Source organism: Falco naumanni, chromosome 5, assembly GCF_017639655.2.
Source record: "Falco naumanni isolate bFalNau1 chromosome 5, bFalNau1.pat, whole genome shotgun sequence".
NCBI classification, from domain to species: domain Eukaryota; kingdom Metazoa; phylum Chordata; class Aves; order Falconiformes; family Falconidae; genus Falco; species Falco naumanni.
This window is the reverse complement of record NC_054058.1, coordinates 82,685,164-82,701,964: the sequence shown is the minus strand read 5'-3', so window position 1 is coordinate 82,701,964 and position 16,801 is coordinate 82,685,164. Positions and strand designations below refer to the sequence as shown.

Genomic DNA, 16,801 nt, shown 5'->3' with positions numbered 1-16,801 from the left:
TTTATTTTAACGGCATGATCCAGAGAGGCATGGCATCAGGAGCTGTTACAGTATACACTGATTGCGTATCTGTGACTTTGTCAGCTATGTATAGAGTCTCAGTGGTATGCTCACTGTGGTAAGCAGCCTTCTGTCACTGAGGGATGCTGTTCCTTAAATTAGTTCATGTATACTTAATGTGGCAAATTTTTCCATAGGTGATGACATGCAGTAATTTCCTATCCCATGTAACTTTAATTTGTCCCACCTATGATGATTCTTAGCTTTTAAAATATCAAAGGATAGAAGACAGCTATGTTGGATTTTGGTTGGTGGGGTATGTACCAATGGTTAACTAAATATTGAAGTATACAAAGTATATATATATATATAAAAATATAAAAAGTATACATTTCCCCTAGATTGTTTTTTTTTTTTTGCTGTGAAGTTAATTCTTCTTGGATATGGTTTATGTGTTTGGTACTGGTCGCTGAAAGATTGCACCTAGCCAGGAGGTATGTTATGGATCTTTGTTCTAATCCCTTCATGCTCAGAAACCAGTCTGGAGACTGAAATTTTTGTTGCTGTTTGCGTCTTCAGTAGGAAGGAGTGAGTCACACTAGAGCTATTAAGTATCATGTGACTGACCAACTTCCTCTCTATTTCTGAGCATCTTCCACCTCATCACTCACAAATGATGGCTTGTCTAGTGCTGACACAGATGAGTAGCAATGACTTGCCTGTACCACAGGAGCACTGGGATTCTGAGTGCCTTATGCAGCATGGAGGTTATTGTCATGGAATCATTTAGGTTGGAAAAGACCTTTGAGATCATAAAGTCCAGCCATTAACACAGGACTGCCAAGTCTATTACTAACCATGTCCCTAAGCACAACGTCTATGAGTTTTTTAAACGCCTCCAGGGGTGGCGATTCCACCACCTCCCTGGGCAGCCTGTTCCAGTGCTTCAGCACCCTTTTGGTGAAGAACTATTTCCCAATATTCAATCTAAACCTGCCCTGGCAGAACTTGAGGCCATTTCTTCGTGTTCTGTTGCTTGTTACTTGGGAGAAGAGACCGACCCCCACCTGCCTGCAGCCTCCTGTCAGGCAGCTGTAGGGAGTGATAAGGTCCCCCTGAGTCTCCTCCACTCCAGGCTAAACACCCCCAGTTCCCTCAGCTGCTCCTCACAAGACTTGTGCTCCAGACCCTTCCCCAGCCCCGTTGCCCGTCTCTGGACACGCTGCAGCCCCTCTGCTCCCTCTTGCAGTGAGGGGCCCAGAGCTGAACACAGGGTTTGAGGTGCGGCATCACCAGTGCCCAGTACAGGGGGGCGATCACTGCCCTTGTCCTGCTGGCCACACTGTTTCTGATACAAACCCGGATGCTGTTGGCCTTCTTGGCCACCTGGGCACCCTGCTGGCTCATGTTCAGCCGGCTGACAACCAGCACCCCCAGGTCCTTTTCCTCCAGGCAGCTTTCCAGCCACTCTGCCCCAAGCCTGTAGCGCTGTGTGGGGTTGGTGTGACCCAAGTGCAGGACCTGGCACTTCTCCTTGTTGAATCTCATAGAACTGGCCTCAGCCTGTCAGTCCAGCCTGTCCAGATCCTTCTGTAGAACCTTCCTACCCTCAAACAGATCAACACTCCCACCCAACTTGGTGTTGCCTGCAAACTTACTGAGGGTGCACTTGATCCCCTTGTCCACAGTGTTGATAAAGGTATTAAACAGGACTGGCCCTGGAGAATACCACTTGTGACCGGCCACCAACTGGAGGTGACTCCATTCACCACCACTCTTTGGCCTTGGCCATCCAGCCAGCTTTTATCCCACAAAGAGTATAGCTGTCCAAGCCCTGAGCAGCCAGTTTCTCCAGGAGAGTGCTGTCGGAGATGCTGTCAAAGGCTTTACTAAGGTCCAGGTAGGCAGCATCCACAGCCTTTCCCTCATCCACTAGGTGGGTCATCTTGTCATAGGAGATCAGGTTCGTCAGGCAGGACCTGCCTTTCATAACCCCATGCTGGCTGGGCCTGATCCCCTGGTTGTCCTGCACGTGCTGTGTGGCACTCAGGATTGACCTGCTCCATAACCTTCCCTGGCACTGAGGTCTGACAGCCCTGTAGTTTCCTGAATCCTTGTACCTGCCCTTCTTATAGATGGGTGTCACCTTGGCTAACTTCCAGTCTTCTGGGACCTCTCCAGATCGTCAGGACTGTTGATAAATGATGGAGAGCAGCTTGGGGAGCTCATCCACCAGCTCCCTCAGTATTAGTCACCAACAGCAGTCTCTTACCTGCAATATGGTCCCCCTTGGCCCCTCTGCGTGTTGGGCCTGCTGTGCTGTGGCTACCCCTCCTCCCCAGAGCTGACACAGAGGATGCTTTCTCTGCTGGGTGCTCCACTCAGCCAGTGGCATGTGCTTTATCCTGCCAAGGCCCAAAGCCCTGCCAAAGTGCTGCCTCACATGGGAGACGTGTGGATGAGACGTGGCCCTTTGGTGGAGCACAGGGTTTTGTATCTCTTGGAGCAAGAGGAGGGGAGGATGCTAACGGTGCTCTGAGAAGTGACTGTCATCAGGGAATACCTTCCTCAGAGGCACGTGGCTGCTTAGCAAAGGTTAACATCCTTCTTCACTGTGTGGCCTCAGATCGTGCTGAGCTTTTGTTAAAGAACATTAAATGCTGGGTAGTATCATAAGTCCTTTTCTTTGTCAGCAGTGTGTGGTGATGTCCTTTGCTACTATCAGTACCCTTTATCCTCACTGACTTGCAAAGTATGTAGGAGCTCATGCATCACCATGTGGTCTCACTGTGCAGCTCTGTGATGAGGCTGGTGTAGTGGTCTGTGCAGTAAATCTCACTCATAAGATGACGGTCTCATTCTGACATTTTAAAGCCACTATCTAGAGGCTGGTTGTGCCTGAGGAGAAGAATAGTACGGAGGAGCAGGGCTGGTCTTCCTGCAGTAAGCTTACAAAATCATAGAAAAGTTTGGGTTGGAAGGGACCTTAAAGACCATCTAGTTCTGACCCCCCTGCCGTGGGCAGGAATGCCTTCTACTAGGCCAAGTTGCTCAAAGCCCCATCCAGCCTGGCCTTGAGCACTTCCAGGGATGGGGCAGCCACAGATTTTCTGGGCACCCTGTTCTATTGCCTCATCACCCACGTAGTGAAGAATTTCTTCCTAATATCTAATCTAAATCTACCCTCTTTGAGTTTCAAGCCATTATACCTTGTCCTGTCACTACATGCCCATATCAAAAGTCTCTCTGCAGCATTCTCATAGGCGCCCTTTAGGTACTGGAAGGCTGCTGTAAGGTCTCCTGGAAGCCTTCTCTTCTCCGGGCTGAGCAACCCCAACTCTCTCAGCCTGTCTTCACAGGAGAGGTGCTCCAGCCCTCTGGTCATCTTTGTGGCCCTGCTGTGGCCTCGTTCCGAGAGGTCCCTGTCCTCCTTCTGTTGGGGGCTCCAGCGCTGAATGCAGTACTGCAGGTGGGGTCTCATGAGAGTGGAATAGAGGGGGACAATCACCTTCCCTGACCTGCTGGCCAAGCTTCTTTTGATGCAGCCCAGGATACGGTTGGTTTTCTGGTCTGTCTGTGCAATTGTTGGGCCATGTTGAGCTGCTTGTCATCCAGGACCCCGAAGCCTTTCTCCTCAGGGCTGCTCTCAGTCCATCCTCCGCCCAGCCTGGGTTTGTGCTTGGGACTGCCCCAACCCACAGGCAGGACCTTGCACTTGGCCTTGTTGATGAGGTTCACACAGGCCCACCTCTTGAGCCTGTCAGGGTCCCTCTGGATGGGCTCCCTTCCCTCCAGCGTGTCACTGCACCCCACAGCTTGGTGTCATCAGCAACCTTGGACCTATAAAGGAACTATTTGTAATGCTCCTTTCCTGTTTCTGCTTGCTTGCTTGATAACTTTATTTAAAATGGGCCCCAGCATGAAATGATGCATTGTAACCATAGCCTGAAATATCTTGGTGGTCGTGTGTGGTTATATTAAATCATAGTAATTACACGTATGTTAATTCTTCTTCAGGCTGTAACCTTTTTGTATTGTGCTTCTATTGAGAATTGCTGTATGGGACAGGATGCATGGTAGTGGTGCATTATTCTGGTAACTGGTTTGGTGGTATTTTTATTGTTACAAATATGCAATAGCAGCTGTCGTACACTTGAAATGTCTACTGGATTCTGGCAACAACTCATTTCAAGTGAGGTGTGATGATGTTGCAGATAAATGCATTGCAAAGCTTTACTTACTCCTTCCTGTTGTGAAGGGATTGAACAGACTTCGCTGTATTATGAAATCGAGGTGGTAGTTTATTTCTTAAAAAAAAACAAAATAGAAGACAAATCAGTGGTTTTGAACATTTGAACAGGTGGCAACTGCAGCAGTGCTTCAGTTATGAAATATTTCGTTCATCATTTGGCAGATTAAAGTTAAACTTTATTGTCTTAAATCTCTGTTGTAAGGTCTATGTACTTTGTGATGAAGTTAGAAAGCAAGTGGGTGAATGTGTTTCAGCAAATTGTCCTTGAGGATTTTATCTATCTGAATTTCTCTATGTGACTTTTTCCAGCCTGGGAAATACAGGGTTGAGTTTCTCTTTATTAGGTACATTAGCAGCAATGGTACAGTTCACTTTATCACATATAGTATGGATTTTAGGGACAGTAAATTAAAACCCATTTTTAAATATATGGCCCAGTAAATTTTGTGTAGTATTTGGGAAGAGTATACAAAGTATGTATTGGGTGCTTATGAGGTTTGGGGCTTTGGTAGTTTTGTTTTGTTTGGGGTGGGTGGGTGTTTGGGGTTCTTTGTTTTTTTAATTGCAAAAAGAATGCCGATTGAGTTTCATTCTCAGTGGGATGGATGCCTTAGTACTTTTACCTTGGGCTTCCCAGGCTTCAGGAGGATTTTTCTGTGTCTGAAACTGACCAGTTTGTGTGTTGCCTAAGGTGAAGTATTGGATTGGTGGCACTAGCATAAGCTTGCATGGTCAGTGATTTCAGTAGTCATTTGGAAAATACTTGTTTTGCACATCAGGTATCAAAACATTCTGGCATAATACTTCTTCTCATGTATGTTTCCCTTCTTACAAGTGAAACCACATAGTCGTATTTGTGACATAGGTCATGCAATATTAGCTGAATTACCTATTTTTAAGTATGGGTTTCATTTGCTAGATTTACAGGGTTTTCATTTGCAGTTGATAGAAATAAAATCTGGTTTTAATGAGCAAACACTTCGGATCTAATTCAGTGTAGTCAGAATACCAAGCTGAATCTTACACCTATGTTAAAGAGTACAATTCAGGTGGTATCATTTTTGTAAGAGTTAATTATTATACTTCATGGTAGTATTTGTCTCAAAGGAGAGAAAAAAAAATCCATACTGGGGAGTCTGTAAATTGTTCTGTGTGGGCAAACCTTTTGCCTGTGTGGAGTTCTACCATAACCACAAGGAATTCGTATAGGTGTAGGAGTGCCTGCAGGGAAGAACTACTTGGGTCACAGCCTGTGTCATCAGAACATACAAATGGTGCATGATTATGCAATAAAATCGAACTACAGTATTACTACTCTAAGAATTCAATTCTTTTCTATGTGTGCTCTTCACCAGTTTCAAATTAAATTAATTTTGTAAAGGTGGTGGAGAAACTATGCATAGTCTAGCAGAAGGCAATCATCTGGGTAAGGAAATGCATCTTCTATTTGAATAAAATGATTATGTTAGAAGCCTGGATTCCTATTCAAATTTAGACTTGGAGTGATTTTGACTGTCTCAGCTGTTCAGTCCATGGCATGTAATTCAGGTTGGCACAACCACTGGTTTAAAACCAGAGCTCACATAAGAATAGCTAATGCTGTCCCTGAAATACCTAATCCACTGTGTAATTTTGTGTAGAACACCACCACCACTCTGAACTGCTTGAAAATTACAGACTGAAATATCTATTACCAGAGGCAGAATTAAACAAAATGTTTCACTGATTGCATTTTACAAGATAGGAAAAGGTACAATGTTTTGGGTTTTTTTTTTTCAGTTGTTCTCTGACAGGAAGCAAAATGTATCTGCTAATCATTGAGGAAGGCGGTTTGTGCTGCAAAAAATAAACACTGTCCTAATCTGCTCATGACTCAGAAATAAAAATAAATGCTCAAGCCTTTTTTTTTTTTTTTTCCCCCCTTTGTACCTTTGGTACTAAGTAATTTTGAATGCCTATCTAATTCTGGTACAGTGTACTTGGTATGCTATTCATATTAACAGATAGTAAATACAGATAAAACCAGCTATAACATTATTTGATCATTTTTGAAAGTATACAAACCTTTAAATCCTGTTAGGGGGGTTCCCTCTAAATATAATTAAAAGCGTATCAGGCTGATGCAGATTTAGTATTATATATATATGGGTACAGATTTCCATATAATGGTGTAGAAATAGGGGATTAATATCGTAGAAGATACTAACTTGCACCTTGTAGGCTACCTGGGTTAAGAAAACCCCTCTCTTGTACTTTTCCAGACTTTTATGATGATTTTAAGCCTTTTTTTTTTTTTTTTAATTTCTTGTTTATCCTTGTAGCTGGAAAGTTGTTTTTCTTCAGCACTATGGCTACATATATTTAAGCAGCAACCAGTAGATATTGAGATAGTCCATCTCAGCATCTTTTAAAAGAATTTTTAAATTGCACCTTGGAGACAAGAGAAGGAGGCATCCATTCCTTACTTTCCTCTCTTTGTTTTCACAGTTCCTTGCAAAGCAAACCTGATTCTTTTAGCCCTTAGTTGTTTTATTTAGGTCATGTAATTGTTATCTAGATTCTTCCACTTGGGGATTATGCTTTAAGATAGACTTTAAAAAAACTACATAGGGGTCTCAGTTAAAAGTCTAGGTAGCGCATAGAGCAGGGTATTTTTTGTTTCTTTAGGCAGAGCAGAATAATTACTTTTTGTCTCACACACAGCAATCCTGTTGGTACAGCTCACAATGAGGAGTTACGCTTCTGCAGCAGTACTACATTGTTGAGTCCAATATTAGAGAGCTACTATAATCTCTCAAAAAATTTTTTTTCATTACTGCTGCCTGTTTGGCTGCACTTCATGTCTGTTTTGAAGTGTATTACTTTCTGGTTTGTTCAATATCATTGTTGATTTTGGGACCTTTTTCTAATAAGCTGAGGTCAGAATTCAAAATTATCTTGACCTTCTAAATTCTTGCCTACCATCTTTGCTTGTTTTTGCATGCCTTTTTCATAAGTATAATCTATGCACGCTATCGAATTGCTAATGGAAATACCCTGAGAATGAAGCAGACTAATCTGCATGTTTTGTTATTTTCCATAAGAACATTTGTAAGAAGTTTTCAAATACGACTGTAGTACAGAAGTACATTCCAGGCCCAGTGATGGGCTTGGCAGTCCTGGATTAGCAGCTGGACTCGATCTCAAAGGTGTTTTCCAACCTAAATGATTCTGTGGTTCTAAGTTGCCGAAGTTTTTGTGCACAGTAAGTAGGGCAGAGGTGGGTGTCCTGGTTTCAGCTGGGATGGTGTTAATTAGCTTAGGAGCTAGCACACTGCTGTGTTTTGGCTTTGATGTGAGACTTTTCAGTCCCTCAGGCCTTCTTAGCAAAAAGGCTGGAGGGGCACGAGGGGTTGGGAGGGGACACAGCCAGGTCCGCTGGCCTGAACCAGCCAAAGAGGTATTCCATACCATGGGACGTCGTGCTTGGTATATATATACCTGGGGTTGGCTGGGGCAGGGGGGTTGTTGCTTGGGGACTGGCTGGGCATCGGTCCGTTGCGTTGTGCACCACGTGTTCCTTTCTTCCTCTGGATCTTCTTCTTTCCCTCACCCCTTTCATTATAACTGTTACTGTCATCATTGCTCTTTCATTTTTATTTCAATTACTAAATTGTTCTTATCTCAACCTTTGAGTTTTACATTCCTTTCCAACTCTCCTCCCCATCCCTCTGGGTGAGGGGGCAGTGAGTGAGGGGCTGCCTGGCACTTGGTTACCAGCCGGGGTTAAACCACAACGGTAGGGCACATGTCACTTGGGCACAGTGTCATGTATGCCATGGCACCATTGCTGGGCAAGATTGTTGAGCAAGGCTGATAAAGAATTGGCCAAATTGAATTACATTTAGCTCATGACTGAAATCTGGACTTCATTCAGTATTGTGTCAGTGTGGCATATTAATAAGAACTATTTGTGTGTATTTTATCAATTACTTTACTGACTTTAATACAACTTCCTCTTGCACCTTGATTCTGGGAAGAAAATTGGTTTGATGACCGTCATATCTGATACATGAACATTGAAAGAACTCAGTCTTGGCATGTTAGAACCTTTGTATTATTTAATAAAACATGATGATTTGCTTGGCAGGATTATTTACTCGTAGTTTTCCTAAATGAAGTTATAATACAAGCTCCCTGTGTGAAGTACCTGGCAGGGTCCCCTTGAGAGACACAGGTCACTTCCAAAAGCAAGTGTCTGCTGCTCTGCTGATTGAAGCTAGTTTTAGTATGTATCAAAACATCTGTAGCTGCTGTGTGGTTCCTACATACTAAATTTGTCAGATTTGTGTTGTCTGTCATCCTCACACAGAGCAGAGTGGGGGAAAGCCCTTTTCACTCTTCCCTTTTTTAATGTAAGCTGCTGTTTTCTCTTTTTCTTATACTTCTGTTCTGTTGCCCTGTGTATAGTATTTTGGCTGTCATGAGGGATACTTGGAATGGCTTTGGCACTGGAAATTGCAACATCTGGAAACTGCCTCTGCCTTGGGACAAAATACAATGCACAAGAGTGGGTGGAGTAAAAAAAAAAGCAACCAGTAACCTCAGCTCCCATCCATCTTCTCGCATATCCACTCCCTAGTAGTTTTCATCCAGAATAAATAACTCTTTCTACACAGACAGATGTGCAACTCCATGTAGGGAGCTGGACAATGATATGCAGCATTCAAAACCAATTTATAATCTTGTAACTTTTTGTCTTCTCTGGTTCAGTGTGATGTCTACCTTTTCCTTCCTATCCTTGAGGGACTGAGCAATGCATGTGCTGGGCTTTGCCGAAAGAACAGTTTCTCAGCTTACTAATATGGCAGCACCAGCTTCCTGCCTGTCTGCTAATTTTTCTCTTATTCCTATTGTTGAGTCAGTCATGTTCTGTTGGTTCAGAGAGAACTTTCTACGTCAGTTTAACAAAGCATTCCCTTCATCTTTGTTTTTTACTACCATTTCACAGCTTTACACACTGGAATGTTACCATCTCGCTGGAACAGCATGGCTCGCTAGCTGAGCTTGGCTGAAGGTGAGCATTGCTGAAGCCTTGTAAGAAAAATATCTGCCAGCTACTGACAAGACACCTGACCCTGCTAGCCTGTAGACCACGATGTCTTTGTAGTTTTGTATGGACATGGCTTATGTAGTTGAGAGAGGTCGCTGGTCTGAACGTCTTGCCACTGATTTGGCTCCTGTGAATTGATGATGACAGGCAGCGAGGCTCAGAAAGCTCTTCAGCAGATGTGGTTGGTGAGAAAGGACATGTCCACACCTTTAGCGTTGAGTGAGGTCGTAGGAAAAGGAGAGCACACTCCTTCAGCCTCATGAAGAGTTGCACAAGATTTCTTTGACAAATAGGAATACTGGAGGTTTAACAGGATAGCTGAAATTCACAGTGATACTCATCCTGTGAATGAATGTGTGTGCCCTGTGCAGGTATTTGACTGTGCTTACTGTAACTACAATTTGTTCTGACTTAAAACACCTTTACTGCTGTCTGTGATAGATACAGACTTGCAGTTTGCCACACCTCTCCTTCCAGCAGGCCACCCTGGGAAAGAACAGCTTCCTTTCTCTTGGTGTAAAGGAAAACCAGCATCTGAAGGCACCAGCTTTAGGTTCTTCTGCACATCATTTCTTGTTTCAAGGCTCTTGGTGCTGCATGCGTGGGATTTTTTCATTTCTACTGCCTAAGTTTTAGACCTTGACTGATAAACCTCTGAAGTTCTGCACTAAGAAAACAATCTGCAGGAAAAGAAAATCCATGTTTCACAGACATACTGTATAACGCTTCCCAGAACTTTCCATTTTACTTTGACTTCTAGATATTGGTCACCTCTATTGCCTGTTTTGTGGTGCTCTCCTTGGCCTTTTCGTCTGTGTAGAGTTCTGCTGTACTCATCTGATTGCTGTCTGTAGACCCTGCTAGAGACTGCACTGCTACCTCAGTCTCTGACAAGTGATGGGTGTGAGGCTTGTTGTACTGCCTGACAAAGATAAATTATGCTAATGTAGTAATAAAGTGATTATTTATATTACTGGTCTTTCATAAGTCAAGAAGGTTCTGAAGTTGCAATTATTCTGCCCTGCTTGATGGAATCTTATATCAGAGGAGAAAAATAGTGTTTGGTTTTTTTTAGCCCATTCCTAAAGCAGTCAAAGAGGAAAAAAAAAAGTGTGTGTGCATCTGAGTCTGAGCAACCTTGGTTGTGGTCCTGTGTTCTTTGTTTTTAAATGATCCTAAAACACTCACTTAGAAACTCCAAATCCATGTTTATATCACTTCTGTAATTCCCATTATGAGTTCTAATGGGGGATAATGGCCTATAAGTATTCATAAGGGCTCGTGGGCTGTCCTATTTTATTCCTGTTCTGTCTTGAATTAAAAAAGACCCTTTAAGACAGTACTGTATAGGAAGAGGACTTGGCATTCATAAATTATTCCTTTGCAGCTGGAAAATGCTGTGCAATGTTTTATCTGTACTGTAGAATTCCTGTATTTATTCTGTAGATCAACCCCACAATTTTTTGATATGCTGTAATTTAGGCGAAGAATCAAAATCGCTTTTAAAATTCCTTTCAAGTTGAGGCGTAACATACTCATTTTTACTTCTTCTAAATCAAAACCATTTCACACTTAAAAATGCATCTTACCTGTTATGTATTGGCTGATGGCAACAAATAATCAGACACAGGTGGGTGGGTGTGCTGGGATAAAGGCATTCTGCAGTCAACATTGGATTGTGATAGTTTCACTCTAGTTTCTGTTGATTTTGTTCATATTCCTGCTTTCATGTCTTGAACTCATTATATGTTTTTGTTTATAGTGTAAAAGAAGTAACTTTTTTCCAGCACTGGCTTCAAACAAGCTTGTGGTTGTTCAAACTACAGACAGTGTTTATTTTAATGTTGATATATTTCTTGGGGCGGGGAGGGGAGAGGAAGTTGCTTAGAATAATTCTGTTCACAGTTATATAAAATGAGTTTATCTGCCCTGGAAGATTCTTTTTGCCTTCTTACAAGACAGATAACTACTAGACTTTCACTGAAAGAAGGTATTATATATGGATGTGATATATGTGGTTATAAATATTATGGACATACTATGTCTGTAATATGCTATGTGATTTCCTGTGTAGTACAACCTTAGCATTCAAGAACATTTGTCTGCTTTTCAAACTTCATTGATTGTTTTCAAATTCTTATGAAGTAGAAGTATTTCTATACTTGTATTTGGTTTTTTTCTGGTTTATTTCTCTGCTGGGTGTTTTCTTGGAAACTCTAAGCAACAGAGCACAATGACAGTGTCTGTGGCAAAGATGATCTGGACACAATTCATGGAACTTAAAAATAATGAGTTAAGTGAAGGCAACAGGTTGTTTGCTTAATGTCAGTTTCTCCTCCCTAGTGTAGACCATGAGATCCACTTTTTTGATCTCCAAATTATTATTTGCATTTCCTGACTTTTAATAACAGTAATTTTTCAAATAATTTCTAAAGATAATGGTTTTTGATGATTTTTGAAATCATCATAGGACTGCAGTGTTAAGGATGCTGTAGCTTTTGTGATGGGGGCGTAGGAACAGCTACTTGGATTAGAATGGTAGTTCATTATGTGATTTCAAATTTGGCCTTAATGTAGATGATCCAGCAAGATCCCTGAATGCCAGTAGTTGGGGTTTTTTTCCATATTAAATGTATTTATGCAGCAAAATACAAACTTAGAAATAGGGGGGTTTAATACAGAAGGGAAATACTGATTACAGACTGTGATTTGTCTGAATGCCTTGTATTTTTGAAAGTAACTGAGGGCTTTTTCTTATGACGATAAGAATAGAAGCAATGAGATGAACAGTTCAGGTAGCATAATGTTTTTGAGCAAATTCTAGTTTTAGTTAATTTAAAAGAAATTTTTACATGCTTAGTCTGCTTAAATGTTCTAAAACAAATTACTGTGTTTCTAATAGATATGTTGTATTTCATTAGTAAAGATTACAATGTTTGACACACCTGATTTGCATAGACACCGTGTCAGTGCTGAGGGTGCCAGGTGGCTGCAGGTGGTCATCTTTGCTCTGTGCTTCTTGAATTGGGAGCGGGGGGAAACTTGAGAAAGATGATGTTCAGGCTCCGTGCAGTGTGGGCAGAACATAACCGTGGTGCAGAGCCAGCAGCAGCTGTGGCTCTGCAGGCAGAGGGCAAGAGATCTGCTACAGTCCAGGGACAAGGGGTTGCTTGAGAATGCAGTAGCCTTTGAGCAGTCTGTGTAGCTTGTGGCCTGTCCTGACTTTGTGGTGGCAAGCTCTTCTCGGGAAGAAAGTTTTTCGTGTGCTTATGTGTTGTTTGCTCATAGGTGATGATTTTCAATTTATTCTGAAATAGTCTCAGTTCTAGGCTGGTGCTTCTGTCAGCATTGACAATCACGTGAATCTTCTGAATGCTGCCATGAGTGGCAAATGTATTACAATTCTGTAATGTGCAGATTAAAGTATTAGGATAACCTCCTTCTAGTTTCATTGAGTGCAGTTGATGCAGTATCCTAAAGGCCAAAATACTTTAATCTTTCTCTCTGTAATGCATAGTTTGCTAGGTTATATTACCAAATAACTTGCATCTGAAAGTTGCTAGGATTTTGAAGCAATGCAGATGGAGTTGTTGATGTTTATCACATAGTTTAGGAAATCAAAGACTGCTTGTACATAGCACTATTAAATACTTACGTTGCAGATTGAAGAGTTGAAAGTATAATGGAATTTGTAGCGGATTTGATTAAATTAATTTAATGTTTTTTCAAAACAGTTGTTTTGTGGAGTAACAAATGAAAGCAATACATCAGAAATCCATCTTAAGTCTCATCCCTTTACTGTGAGTGTTAAGAATTAGGTATTCAGGGTGATAGTAATTAATGTTACTGGCTAGAAAAATCTGTGTTGGTTTTTGCTTATTTGGCTGTAATTACAATTATGTGCCTTTTTTTTCCCCTAGGTGGCTATTTTGATGCAGTAGTGTCATTAGTGTTGGCTGAAGACTAAACATGAGAATAGCGGGTAAGTATGCTCAGTAAAATCAGACTTTTGCCGCTTGTGAAACAAGTGCTATAAACAGCATTAACAACTTGTGACCATATGGCTTTAAAATAACCTTAACTGGCATAACAGGCACTGCTGTTGCATTTTAATTGATCTTTAATGAAACTCATTTTGGAATTTGGGACAGTCCAAGAGCAAGCAGCTGGTTAAAACGCTTCAGCTGATCTGCAGTGACTGATTAAGGTGCCATGACTTGACATACTTTGACTGCTAATTCAGCAAGATGATGAAGGAATAAGGAAATAGCCAGTTGATGTCTTAAGCAACTTTTTTCCATGCCTCACACCTCGATCAAAAGTGCTATGGACTGTTATAAGCGTGTGTGAAACTTCCTGAATGGTTACTGGGAGGTTGAAAGGTATAAAAGCCTTTTCATGGAGGTAAGTTGCTGTTGTAAGGGTTTGAGAAAGTGAGTCTACTTGACAGAAGGTATAGTGGCTGTGAAAAGATCTTTGCCAATATAACACGGCAATAAAATATTATTTTTGATGTTTCCTTGCAGTAGAATAGCCTGTGTGGCAATTGAATGGTTTTGAGTTTCTGCTGCATCGTGCTTTTATCGATAGTTGTAGTGTTACCTTGCAGAAGGAGCAACTAGTTGGCTCTCCTAGGGGAGAATGACACCCTCTTTTCCAAGAGTTGCATGTTAACCTTCTTAATACATTAAATTAGTCCTGATTTTTGTCACTGTTTCTAAAGTTGTTTTATTAACCTCAAAATGTATAACTGGGAGCAACCTGCTAAAGTAAATCTGATAAAGAACTGGCAAATGCTGCAATTTTTAGAAGATGGCTAAATCATCTAGAAAATTACTTTTCCAAACCTCTTCTTTTTGTTTGGTTTTGTTTTTTTTCTTCCATCTAGCTACTTTTGTTGCCAAAACCCACAGACAAAGAAGATATGGCAGTTCCTGTAGAATGTTTAATCTGCAAGAAACGGGCTAGTTTTGGTTCAAGTGCTAGAAGAATTTTCTGGGAGATTTCTTACTTCTCCCTTAGAGGGAGTGCTCACAGTTCAGTTGAAAGGCTCAAGATGTAGTGTGGAGGGGATGGTTGGTACTCAGACTGAGTTCTTGTTCGTCTCTCCTATCTGCTGAAAGAACATGCTCTCCAAGTGCCACTTGCTAGATGACACATTCCAAACTCTGCTAGCATGATGTCTTTGTAAGCAGTGTTGTTGTGAAAACCTTTTCTCCACTTCTTAATGTATGCTCAGATAATTGTTTTCTTTAGTGCTTACACGTGGTTCATTTCCCTTCAAGTGCAATACTTTTTGGAGTTCCAGCATAATATTTTACAATTAAGTTTGCATCTGCGTTGTGGTTGTTTTTTCACACATATGAAAAGGGAGAGTGGTTGAAGACAACTGAACTACAAGCAAAAAAAAAAAAAAAGCTTTGTTTTTTTTACTTCATCTTTCTTTTCTTTTTCTATACACCACCACCCACCCACCCCCTTTTTTTTTTATTTTAGCTATTTGGAAGGATTGATTAACATCTCTCAGCCTTTTGAAGGCTGAGCAGTCTGTCTATTTTAAGATTTTCTGAACAGCCCGTCACAGCAGCAGTCTGAGATCTTACAGGAGTACCTATATTTGGTTTTTTTCTGAAGGGTTTATTTGGCTGGCAATGTAAGAAATGGAAGTATGCTCTAAGGTTGCTTCTTCCAAATAGTTTGACATACCACGGTGAGACAGGAAAGCACGATGTTGGATGTTGATCCGGGACCTCCTCACCTAATTTCTACTCTCAGTCAGTATTTTACAATAAGCTGAGAGTGGAGTATTCTGTAAAAATCTATTGAAAATAATGCTAAAAAATGGTGGGGTTCATGGCAGTACCACATACACCTAGTTTTTCTATTCAGATGTAAAATGCCGTGTTTGTGTGCTTCCAGCCCCTCTCCCAGGCGATAGTTTGACTGCTCAGAACTGGAGGAACTTAGGCTTGGAAAACTTCAAGCTTACCTGAGGCTTCAACATATTAAAAGGGGGTGTGTGTGGTGGGGGGAGGCAGAGGTACTGCTTTTTATTACTTTTAAAATTAGCTCTTTTGCGTCTTCAAATTCACTTTTTTGAAGGTTGGTAATTTACATTTGTTGAAAAGGAGATGAGGCAGGTTTTATTTTTGTTGTGTGGTTGGGTTTGGGGATTTTTTTCAAGTAATGCTCAGACCTGACTGGTCAGAGCAGCCAGCCTACGGTATATGAACGGATCCCTAATCGCTCAGTCTTGACCATGCATTGAAGTGGAGGTAACTCAGTTTGGGTGGGGAGAGTATTTGTGAACAGTGAGGAAGAAGGTATACGTGGTTAAGAACAGGGAAGTGGAATGGGGGGAGGTAGGAATTTCCTTTTTGGAATTTCCTTTTTGCAAGTTAGATCAGCTTAGTTAATTTTGTTAAGCTGGATTTCCATGGAGAAGTCCCCGGTTTCTCCTAGCTGCTGAGCTGAATTGGTGGGCTCTGGTGTCAGACAAACACGAAGCTGGAGAAAGCTGGGAGCGGGGCATGTATTTGGTATGGTAACCCGATGGGCTTTATTATGGCACATTATGCTGTCCATTTCTTGCAGATTACTTCCGTTTAGGGAGTCCACGAATGACCATCCTATTTCTGAGTTCCCATTAGTGTAATCTGATACATGTGTCATGTAGTTAATTTCGGTAAACTTAATGTTACTGTTTGCAGGTAATTTTTTGAAACTTTTCTTTGTTTCTGAATAGGTGCTGCAAAGTTGGTAGTAGTCATAGCAATATTTTTATTGACATTTTATGTCATATCTCAAGTGTTTGAAATAAAAATGGATGCAAACTTAGGACACATATTTGGTAAGTGATGACTTTGTTTTCTCTGAACATCTATTAATACATACTTGAGCCTTAATCAAGAATATCATATTCATTTTGCTTTAAGCTTGATTTTAGACTCTTACACTTAAGAATTCCATGTTTCTTTTTAATGTGTGTCCTTGTTATATATATATCTTATACATATATAATATTTGTATTATTTTCTGTATTAAATATTTAACGTACTCTCTTAATCAGTTTGATTCTTTTGACTGCCAAGTATGCGTAGTTTTACCTGTTTTTTTTCTGTTTACTGGTACTTACAGTCTTAGTCTGGAATTGTAGACTAGGTGACTTGAACGATGGTTCTGGGAATCTGCTCTCTGCCTTTCTGTTTCTTAAGCAATTCAAAATTTACATTTTGAGTGGGGTTTTTTGCTTGCACAGGTACGCTGCCATGTACAATTGAGTGTGCAGTAATAAAAACATTTCAGATATGTCCAGGTTCTACACAGAAAATGATTAGCAGCTGAGGTGACTCAAAATTCAGAGTCTATGTTTTGAACCAACTTTATCTTTAAAGGGATTTTTCATTACAAAAAAACAATTTTAGGTACATGGGCAGGGTTCATGCTGTTTAACTCCA

The 16,801-nt window shown here is 41.1% G+C and overlaps 1 protein-coding gene across 4 annotated transcripts in view; it reads left to right on the top strand.

Annotated features, from left to right (window-relative positions):
• FAM3C (FAM3 metabolism regulating signaling molecule C) overlaps positions 1 to 16,801 on the top strand; it is a 33,347-nt gene that overhangs the window by 5,023 nt on the left and 11,523 nt on the right. For all 4 annotated transcript variants that reach the window (XM_040595214.1, XM_040595213.1, XM_040595211.1 and 1 more), the window contains exons 2-3: positions 13,265 to 13,326; positions 16,090 to 16,194. In XM_040595214.1, coding sequence (XP_040451148.1) covers positions 13,314 to 13,326; positions 16,090 to 16,194 — 118 coding nt within the window. In that variant the 5' untranslated portion in view covers positions 13,265 to 13,313. The remainder of the gene's footprint in view (positions 1 to 13,264; positions 13,327 to 16,089; positions 16,195 to 16,801) is intronic.